Source organism: Austrofundulus limnaeus, unplaced genomic scaffold (genome assembly GCF_001266775.1).
Source record: "Austrofundulus limnaeus strain Quisiro unplaced genomic scaffold, Austrofundulus_limnaeus-1.0 Scaffold196, whole genome shotgun sequence".
NCBI classification, from domain to species: Eukaryota; Metazoa; Chordata; class Actinopteri; order Cyprinodontiformes; family Rivulidae; genus Austrofundulus; species Austrofundulus limnaeus.
Genome location: NW_013952598.1, coordinates 121,308 through 132,287, shown reverse-complemented (window position 1 = coordinate 132,287; position 10,980 = coordinate 121,308). Strand labels below are relative to the sequence as shown.

Below are 10,980 nucleotides of genomic sequence, written 5' to 3'. Positions count from 1 at the left end.
ACATTGGTGAATGCCACAAATTCTCCTAAATCACTCGTACGCACAACTTAAGAACAAATCTGTGTGTACGAACGGTTCTTGCATGAGGCCCATTGTTCTGTTGCATCATGATCCAGTTTGCTCCACGCTTCAGGTGTCTGACAGATGGCCTCATATTTGACTCTAGAATCCTTAAGTTTATAGTCGACTCAACAACTGCGAGGAGCCCAAATCATCAACCCTCTACCACCATGCTGACCGTATCTTACCAATAAATCTAAAATTTCTACAACACAGGCTAATTTCTCTCTCAGATCAGCCATGTACAAACGCTGTTTCAAATCAAAGAGAATAAAAAAGTGACTCACCCTCACTGTTTACATCACTGAGGTCTAGAAGTAGTACAGCTGGAACACTTGGACCTGCAGCAAACAAGATCAGATAGATTCAGAAAATAAAAAACTAACACTGATAATAAACTGTCTGGTTTAAGTTTTATATGTAGAAATAAAAATAAAATAGAAATAAAAGTTCATATTAAACACCACTTCCTATGGATATTTGTCCCTGCAAAACGTAACAGCTGCACCTTATTATTTTCAGTTATTTATGTAAAAAACACTTTTTGCATTAATATCTGTTTCCTGGTCGTGACCTAGTTCTATCCAAGTGTTTCTCAGTATTCATCAGAATTTCTCCTAATTTACCATAAGGTGAAGGCAGACGATGAAGTTGTGTCTGTGTGTTTGTTGCTTAGAAAAAACATTTGATGAATCAGAGGAAGGATTTTAATGAAACTCTCAGGAAGTTGTTACTGAATGAACATCTACAACTGAATTACTCAGTCCAGTCACAGTGAGTTGTCACAACAAACTGACTAGATACTGTAGTGGCATATATGACCCCCGCATGTACACAAAGCACCAGTGCACCAGAACTCGGAACTCACCAGAACAGATTTATTGTTTTGGGTGGGGGTCTGGAGGGGTTGGGGGTGCTCATTGGTGGGCCTGATGGATAGCCCTACTTTAGAGCTAAATAACAACAATAAAATGCATTAATAAAATATGAAGCTCCTATGTTGAATAGGTTTTGAGGTATAAGCATTTTTTTTGTCCAGACACCCCCTTTTCAGGTGAAGCCCCCCCTCCCCAAATATGGGGTCTATCAGAAAACCTTTGGCTGGATCAACGTAGGTCGGACACATCGTCAGTCCTGACAAATTTTATGTTGATTGGTGCAGCTGTTTTTGTGCTACAGTTGACCAAGTATCACTTAAAACATCTCACATGCAGGGGTCATAACAATAGCAAATAAAGAAATGTCTCTAACTTAGTTTTACAGAAACTGAACTAAAGCTGGGTCTGGTAGAAGCTGAGAATAATTCTTAACAAAATACTCAGAGAAGTAACGAAACATCCTGCAATATCCTGTGAAGCTGCGCATAATTGCTGAATAAAATGCTAAGGATTAATGAAAACATTAGGGAAGAAGTTTTTTAAACAGTAAATAAAAATAATTAAATGAATGCTAGGAATTATTTTACAAAAATAAAACTTTTCTTTTATATGAAAAGATTTGTATCGTCTCTTGAGCTAACATTTTCATTTTTTGCCTTTATTTTGAAACTTCTCCGTCTGTCTTTTTTATTATTATTATTTTTTAAATTTCGTTCTGTCTAACCTCGACAGTGCAGGATGGCGTGCTGAGCATCAGGACTGACATCGGCGCTGAAGAACGTGCACGCCTCCTTCAGCCCACAGGTGAGGCACTGCCTTGGAAAGGAGCCTACAGTCGACACGCTGTAAAAATATACAAATATATAAATAGGACTCAAGGACAAAAAGCTCCGTCTCCTCACAAGTAATGTTAAAATTTGATCGGAATGACCTGTAGAGGTGTCTCTGCTCTGCAGCTTCCTCGGTGCTCAGAAAGAATCTGTGAGCAAAAAAAGCAGAGCAGCTAAAATAGGACAAGGTCATACATCCATTAAAACCCACCTGATGGGAGACAGACACTTAAATACTTTACTTCCTGTAGAATAATAATCCTGAGTGTCCTTATGCTGTCCTTACAGCAGAAACAAACCAAAGACTGTGCCCGCCACTTGTCATGACACAGTTTTAATTCAAGATGGCTGCCAAAGCCACATCATGCCAGACATATTAACTCCAAGTGTAAGAGTCTCAGCTACAACCACATAAACTTTATTCTGTCATTTTCAGTAAGGTTTAGCCTTTTCTTTGGTTGATTAGCTGTTGTAGCCGTCTTGAAGCAGACTGAATTTATAGTTGAATATCTAATTATTTTTAAACAGCAGCCAAGTCTAAAATCAAAAGAAAAACCTTCAGAAAGTCTGAAAACTGTTGATTGTGAGTTTGCTGTGGCAGCCATCTTTGATTTAAAGATGGAAACAAGGGAGCAGTTGATCACACTGATAACTGATTTAGAGAAACCGTACTTTCTGTAAAAAATGTAGCGTGATGGTAAAGAACTTTGCAGAAATTAATTCAAGAATAAGTTAAATGAATTGCTAAAAGTAATAACTAAATCAACAGCTAATATCTATTAGTATAGCTAAAAGCTAAATTAGCTAAATAGTAGCTAAATGCTAAATTAAACAATTAAGTAGATAAAATATTAACGCAAAACTTTACTTACTTTCTAAAGCTTCAATTAGCAAAACAGCTGCTAAAATTAAAAATTAACAAAGCAATAGCTAAATGTTAAAGTTAGCAATTAAGGTAGTTAAAATATTATTAAAGCAAAAGAGTAGCTAAAAGCCACTTGTAGCAAAACAATAGCTACAACCAAAACTGTAGCTGAAACTAATTTTAGCAAGACTATCTAAAAGCTTAAACTCATTAAACCATAGTATAGCTAAAACTGGAAAAGGTGAAGCTAAATGTTTAAATTAGCTAAACAGTTGCTAAAAACAAATTCTCAAAATTGTAGATAAAAGGTACATTAGCAAAAAAAAGGTAGTTAAAAGATAAAATTAGCAAGGCAGTAGAAGAAAGCCCAAATGTGTAGAAGATAAAACTATCTGATAAACTGAAGTTTGTAAGAAGGAAGTTTCTAAAGGAGTTGAGGAATGTTTGTGTCTTTGAAGAAAATGCCAACAACGTTACAAAAATGTCATAGCACACTTTTCCCAACTGAGCTGAACATGTGCATATGGTTAAATTAGCATAAATAATGTCAAAGTAATTTTTCACTTCACTGCAGAAACTTTACAGAACTGGAAAATTGTGCTGACTCAGCACTTGCACTATAACAACCAATTAGTTGTTTATAGATCTAACAATTCATTTTTACCGATAACATTCTTTGAATGTACTTGCGTATATTTCCAAAACTTTTTTTTCCCCAAAATTGTGATTATGCTTTTTTTTTCTGTGTGAAACTGCTTGCAAGTACGTGCCAACATGAGGACAAAAATATTCCATAAATATATTGGTTCAAACTTGAGATTCCCAGACTGTAATGAAACTTACATGATGTTGTTGTTTTCATCATAACTGAGAAGTTTGGTCACCTCCCAGGTTCCTGACGTTAGGTGTCGAACTTCACCCTGATAGAGAAAAATTCCGTTATTTTTGTTTTATGTACAAACTTTAGAAAACGTTGCCTTCCTGTAGACTGGAAGGCCGGACCCCCTCATGTAATCACAAAGACACAAGAGGGCACTGTGCTGCTTTTGTTTGCTCAGCATAAAAAAAAAAGATTGAGTTTGGGTTAATTATTCATCATTTACAACTGTAATCACAGGTTTCCATTCACTCATCACGGGTATAAATGTGATGTTAATTTTGATATTTTAATGAATTGTTTGGATTATTGTTTTCCAGGGTGGAACAATTGTACAGCACAAGACCTTTTTAGGAATTTTTTTAATTAAACAAGTTTCCATTTTTTGTATTTCTCAGATAGAAACAGGCTCAAATTTAAACACATATCCACAAAAATCTGTCAACAAGTGGTGCTGAAGATTCTCGAAGTCCTAACTTGATAAGGGCTGTTAACTTCTCGTTAGTGATCATGACTGACTGCAGCTGATTATTCCTCTTTGCCAGCATTAAAGGGCTTAATTCACACAACTCATAATTAGGATGTTCAGGAACCACCCAGGTTCAAACCTACCATGAACTGGCATCTATCAGAACCCTGTCCAACAGTAGGCCAGATTTACATCATCCTGAAGACCAAAACAAAGCTCCGTTTAAATCTGAACATAGACAAACTAAATGTCTTCTGGAGAAACGTGTGCTGGTTGAGATTGAGCTGTTTGGACACAATGGCTAGACATTTGTTTGGTGTGTTAAAAACGAGGCTTTAAAAGGGATCCACCACTACTTGTAACATTAGACATTATTTGATAAACATTTATTTAAACTGTAAGACAAAGACTGCAAAAATACTGTACGCCATTGAATTTTTATACATTATTTTAAAAATATTGTCACATGGAAGGCGCCATTTTATTAATGGCATGTTCACTCGGTTTTCTGTGTGAGTTTTTATCCACTCTGAAGGTTAATCTTGGACAATATCTGACGATCTGCCCTGTTCAATGAAACCAGAGAGCGTTGACAGAGAGGAGAAGGTAGAAATGACTCAGTCTGTAACTGAAAATATGGATGGAGGACAACAGAGCTGCTTCATGGAAGAAGAACCTCAGCTTAGCCTGTTAGCTTCCGCGTTAGCACCGAGCTAACTCTGGAACTAATGCCAAATTATTAATGAATACGTGGCATTAGTTTATGCATGGCTAACACTATATCATTAGCTTGGATGCTAACACTTTATCGCCATATGTAATTTATGTTCAGCAGAGGATTTTCAGAAAAAAGCAGCAGATTATAGTAATCATGCTCTGAATGGGATTTTACAAAGACTCCCAACTATAAAACTTAGATCCCGCCTTCAGATTGATCATTTCTGCTGAGAGGGGCCACGAGAGAGGAAATCGGTTTCAGTCACCTTCTGAGTGAACATGGTGATGTGGTGGAAGTCTCCATGACCTCCCTGTTTGATGGGCAGAGTGAGGAAAAACCTGCTCGAGTCCTCAGAGAACAGCGGTTCTTCTCTCTGTGGGGACAGACATGAAGGTGACACGCTTACAGAAAAATGTATCTAACGAAGGTGAAAATAGATGCTGCATTAGAAAATAGTGCAAGTGTCTTTTAAAATAGCAAATTTAAATACAATAATGAAAATGTTATACATTTGCGGATTTGCTTTAACACAAACACCTTCAGCTTTTGCTTCAGTTCTCCATTATATATTTTTACCATTAAAAAGTCCTATTATTCCAACTGTGGATCATTTTTCTGCTACATTTGACAAAATCTGTACACACAACATTTTTTTATATTCAACAAACAGCAAAAAAGCTGAAATAGTTTATTTGCAGAAAAAGGAAACACATTTTTTTCTTAAATGACAATAATTTTAACACCTTCATCACTGTCAAAGATTGAGATGTGTTACCTGTCTGGAGAGCCAGGTCTCTGATGATTCCTCGTGTCTCTGAAGAAAAAAAAAACAACTGAGTAGAAATGTGTTACAGATATCACATTTTGTTTAAGACAGTTTTTAAAAAATAAATATACTTTACTAAACAAACAAATCAGTAGTTATGTAGAACCCAAGTTCAACAAGTTCCAATCTGTTTTGTATGTGTGTGTTATCCCTTGGTAGTAAAGGTGATTGATTTTGGTTTTGCCTGTGTATGTGTGTGATTGTCCACTGCATCTACAAATGAATAAGTCTGAGTCAACCTGATTCGAGATGAAAAAGAAGGCCGTGCGTAAGGACGCAGTGGCTCTAGGCTTCTTGACTCAGTGCTTTTTATTGTGTTTTATTATGCATTGTGTGTGCACGAGTGTCATACACTCAAGCCGACTTTAAAACCATCGGGATTATGTGTCACATGGAGATTGTGAGCGGGTTTCAGCAGTCTCATAATATCCCAGAGGACACTGCCAGAACACCGGGCTCTCCCTGGCTTCTTTACGAGCTGGTAAGGAAAAGGCGACACCGGCGCAGGCATCGTAAACAAAAGAGAGGTCGCAGAGCTGGCTCATGATCCAAAACAAATTGCCAGTTCCGAGCACCTTCCTTGCCAACATGAGGTCTGTTATTCATAAAAAAAGACCAACTGGAAGCTAACAACAGGATACGGAGCTGCTGTGCGATCATCTTAACAGAACTTTGGTTACATCTGCTCAGCTCTATGCCGCTGTTCAGCTAACTGGACGGAGCCTGCACCGCCATGACAGGAACACTACCAATGGATAAGGTGAGAGGCTCAGTTATCCAGGAGAGACTCAAGGTAGAGCCGCTGCTCCTCCACATCAAGAGCAGCCAGTTTAGGTGGTATGGATATCTGAGAAGGATGCCTCCTGGACACCTCCCAAGGGAGGTGCATGCATGTCTGACTAGGAGACCCTAGATGGATGGATGGATGGATGGATGGATGGATGGATGCAGTGGTGTGCACCAGCCCGCTAAAGCCCAAATCCGCTAATTGCAGACCTAAATATTTCATTTGCGCTTTAGCGGACTTACTAATTATTATAATTCATAAGCGGATATGCGCTTTCTAAAATTAAAATGCAGTACCGCTAATAATTAATTATCTACCAGTCATCATTATCTTGAACAGCAGAAGGTATGGCTGTCAATGAATCACAACACACGTGATCTATCCAACAGCACCACTCCCAGATAAACACACTTATTGTGAAGGTATACATCCTTGCTGACTGTCGCTTTGAGCCACGGTTCTGATTTCTCACAATGCTTTGTGTCTGCTTACGTAGCAGGAAGGCTACAGCAAAAACAGTAAACATTTGTAATCTACACAAAAAATATTGTATGTATTGATTTATTGTACTTTACAATCGGAGCTCCTTTTTTTATTAAAAAAAAAAATAAAGTTTAAAACCTGGGGGTCAAAAGCAATTGGCCAACAGTTAGAGACTCAGAAATGACTTAAAGATGTTATGCTGGTGTAGACTGACATCTAGTGGTCAACTGGTGCAACTACATGGAAAACGTCTCAGTAATCCAGGTAGAAAAAAAAATCTAAAAGAAAAAATAAATAGGTCCTCTGGGTGGGTTCTTCTTTAGTGAAACGTTTCGTCTCACCTCCAAAAGACTTCTTCAGTCTGATGAGTTTCAGGTGAACTGGGAAACTTTAAAATCCAGTGGAAACATGAAAAACTTTAAAATCCAAGCTCTTATTTTGAAGGGAATATACTAGTTTCCTGTTCTCTGTGCTTTCGTTTCCCGTCAGTCCGTCCTGTACCGAGAATGCATCGCTTCAGTTTTCCAAATAAACAGCTTTAAAATTACTTTATTGATGCTTCTTTAATGAAAAATCAACAACAAACAAAAGAAAAAGACAAAGAAGCAGCCAAACTACCAATCCTCAACAACGTTTTAATTTTTACACCAGGAGCCAAAGTACTGTTACAGGTAATCAGATCCCCAGCAATCAGCGGTTGTAGGATTAAGCTGTACCAGAGTTCATGCACCACTAGATGGCAGTGTTGTGCATATTGTACATGAATTGTCAGCTAGTAAGTGTCAAATTGAACATATGCTTTAAAATTAGCTTCTGCTAATTTTTCTATGACATACTGTATTTTTCGGACTATAAGCCGCGACTTTTTTCCTGAACTTTGAACCATGCGGCTTATAGTCCGGTGCGGCTTATATGTGGATTTTTTTCTTCAGCCACCAGGGGGCTCTTATGCTCCATTTGCTTCAAAAAAGGAAGGAAAAAAAAAGAAAAAAGCGATCGCTTCAAGAGCCTACTGTTGACCAGGAAGCAGCGATTTAAAGATAGTCAATGGCCAAAAACTCATAAAAGGGGATAAAACAGACATTTTTCTCAGTGGAATCTGACTGAAAAACTTTGGAGCTTAATCCAGGACCAGTTTGTGGATAAACGTCAAGTGAAGAGCTGCTGACTTTTTTTTTCTGCATTGCACTCCCCGGGGAAGGAATCCCATGCAGTGACGTATGCTGGAGCGGGAGGGCTTTCCCAGCTGCTAGGCTCAGGGTTTCTCGAGGGAACTGTGAAAGGTCAGTGCGAAAACAAATGCCGAACAATCACGTGACGGTGCGTCGACCAGTCGACAGCCGAGCGACCATACTGCCAGCTTAGCTGGAGGTGTAGCGCCATTTTGTTTTAGCAAGTAGCAGACACGACATGACGGATCTTCGACAGACACGATATTGGACAGTATGCGGGCCCACATCACGGATTCGGTGAAAGCAGCCATCAAGAAAACAAACTCAATTCCTGCTGTTTTTCCTGGAGGTACAACAAAGTTTTTGCAACCCCTGGACATCAGTGTGAATCGTGCATTTAAAGCAGCACTCAGGGCTGAATGGGAGGCTTGGATGACTGACGGGGATAAATCATTCACAAAAACTGGCCGAATGTGAAGAGCGTCATTTCCTGATGTCTGCCAGTAGATCCTAACAGCGTGGAGCAGAGTGAATGAGTCCACCATCACCAATGGGTTCCTAAAGGCTGGACTGCTACGTGAAGAGGGCACTACAGCTTCAGAGTCAGCGTTACCCCGGGAGGACAGCGACACAGAAAGTAACACTGAACAGATACCGCTGTGTGACGCAGCTTTTCTCAGCTTGTTTGACTCCGACAATGAAGAGGAGGACTTCGATGGTTTCAGTGCACTGGAGGAAGATGAATGAGACGTTTTGTTGGACCAGAAATGGTTAAAGAAAACTACCAAAATAAGGTCAGTTAAATGAACCATATTCCTCCGAACTTTAATTCTTAAAGGTTTGCTTTTTATGTTTTGATGTTGAATTCACTTTTTTGACGACAAATTTGGGTGTACTTTTTTTTATGTTGGGGGTGCGGCTTATGGTAAATGGTAAATGGTACTGAACTTATAGAGCGCTTTTCAAGTCCCTCCGGACCCCAAAGCGCTTTACACTAACAGACATTCACCCATTCACACTCACATTCACACACTGATGATGGCAAACTACACTGTAGCCACAGCTGCCCTGGGGCACACTGACAGAGGTGGGGCTGCCATACATCGGCGCCACCGGACCCTCTGACCACCATCAGTAGGCAAGGTGGGTGAAGTGTCTTGCCCAAGGACACAACGACTGAGACGGCTGGACGGGGGATCTTATAGTCCGGTGCGGCTTATATGTTAATGTTCGCGGGTTTTTTTTTTTTTTAAATGGCGGGTGCGGCTTACAGTCCAGTGCGGCTTATAGTCCGAAAAATACGGTAAGTGTTTTTGAAGTTGCGGACCTAAATATTTTCATAAGCGCTTTAGAAATTGCGGAGCTAATTTTTGGACTAGCGCTGCCCACCACTGGATGGATGGATGGTAATGCTGAACATTTTGATATGAAACGGCTAAAAAAGCAAAAAGCAAGCAGAAGTAGATAGCCAAAAACTTAGCCAAAAAAAAAGTATTGATGCTGACTCAAAGTTCATACGATGAGAAGTACCAACCTGGTGACAGACTCCAGCGGTTGCGTCGCACACCGTCAGTAGAGAGGCATTCTGGGAACGGATGAGCCACCGAACGACAAGGTGTTTGTTACTGATCCACTTCACCATTGTGACATAGAAATTCCTGCAGATGGGAGAACGGGATAGGAGGTTTTTGTGTTGTGTTTTCACGCCGTGCATCTATATCAACTGGTGTGTGTTGTTACCTGAGCCTCAGCTGATGTGGCGGCTGCAGCTCCTGAGTGTGAGTCGTACCGAGCAGGTTGACCACCGTCAGCTTAATGGAAGGGTTTGTCTGACCAACCTGAAACAAACAGACAAAATATTATATACATATTAATTTTATATTTAATTAAAAATACTAGCATTCCCTGATGGAATGCATTTACTTGTATGACCAAGATGTAAACTAAAATCTTACAATGAGCACAGTGTGATTTAATGATGACACCCAGCTACCATCACACTAAATTTGAGCTCAATATCTGTAAAATTCACTGAGTAATAGCCATTTTCCTGTTAGATAAGGTCACTTAGCTGACGAGGCCATCTTGGCTTTAAAGGTTAATCTATTAAATAGATCATTATGAATCCAATCATTACTTTCTGAAAACTTAATTGAAATCTGAGGCTCCCAATGCATGAGCACCCTGATTACTAATCAGTTATTTTAATCTTCCTCTTATATCAAGATGTTTGTCTTGTTACTTTCTTTGTACCTCCATCAAACTGTGATTTGGTCAGGAATAGTGTGGTAGCAGTTATGGTTGACACACATTACAGCAAATTTTGCATAAAGCTGTGAGTACTTGTCAGCCTCACCATAGGGTAGGGGTATTGTAGGCCTCGGGGGTAGGTGCTGCCAGTGAACTGTGCCAGAACCATGTTGGGCACCAGGCTGTCATTGATGGTGAGGAATGCCAGTCGCTCTCCATCGGGTGACCACCAGTGAGCCAGGTGTGAGCCCAGGATCTCCTCTGATGAGACAAAACCACTTCATTAATCATTTTCTGATGTTCCGTAGCATTACTGATCTACAACCTCAATTCTGACATTGATGGGGTGTTGTGTATATTTTAAATAAAAACAGAATGGAATGATTTGTAATTGGTCCATCCAATTAAAACGAGTCTCGAACATCGACTCCAAAATTGATAAGGGAAACAAAATTTGAAAATCTAAAGCCGCTCGTTAATGACAACTACGGAAGTAGAAACTGTCTAAATTAACCGAGTCATGATTGAAGAAATAAGTAATTTATGTGGAAATTGAGGCCTTCCTTAAAGAAGCCCTCTTTAGTCTCTAATAGATATAGACACTTATATCTACCCCTTAGTTAAAGCAAAAGGCACTTTAACTATTACTTTTAGCTTATCTGAAACATGATAGCTAACCACAGAGACATACATAGGTTTAACCTAAAACCACATAAATGCATGACACATAGGTTTAGCCTAAAAGTAAAATCCCAACTTAAGGTT

At 39.3% G+C, this 10,980-nt stretch overlaps 1 protein-coding gene across 1 annotated transcript in view; it reads right to left on the bottom strand.

Moving 5' to 3' along the window:
- The window catches only part of LOC106524674 (inactive dipeptidyl peptidase 10), a gene marked incomplete at its 5' end in the record, with an annotated part of 46,745 nt that overhangs the window by 29,189 nt on the left and 6,576 nt on the right, over positions 1 to 10,980 (bottom strand). Inside the window, 9 exon segments of the mRNA XM_014018575.1 lie at positions 348 to 401; positions 1,663 to 1,781; positions 1,870 to 1,917; positions 3,477 to 3,553; positions 4,963 to 5,070; positions 5,473 to 5,511; positions 9,500 to 9,623; positions 9,706 to 9,803; positions 10,322 to 10,476. Coding sequence (XP_013874029.1) covers positions 348 to 401; positions 1,663 to 1,781; positions 1,870 to 1,917; positions 3,477 to 3,553; positions 4,963 to 5,070; positions 5,473 to 5,511; positions 9,500 to 9,623; positions 9,706 to 9,803; positions 10,322 to 10,476 — 822 coding nt within the window.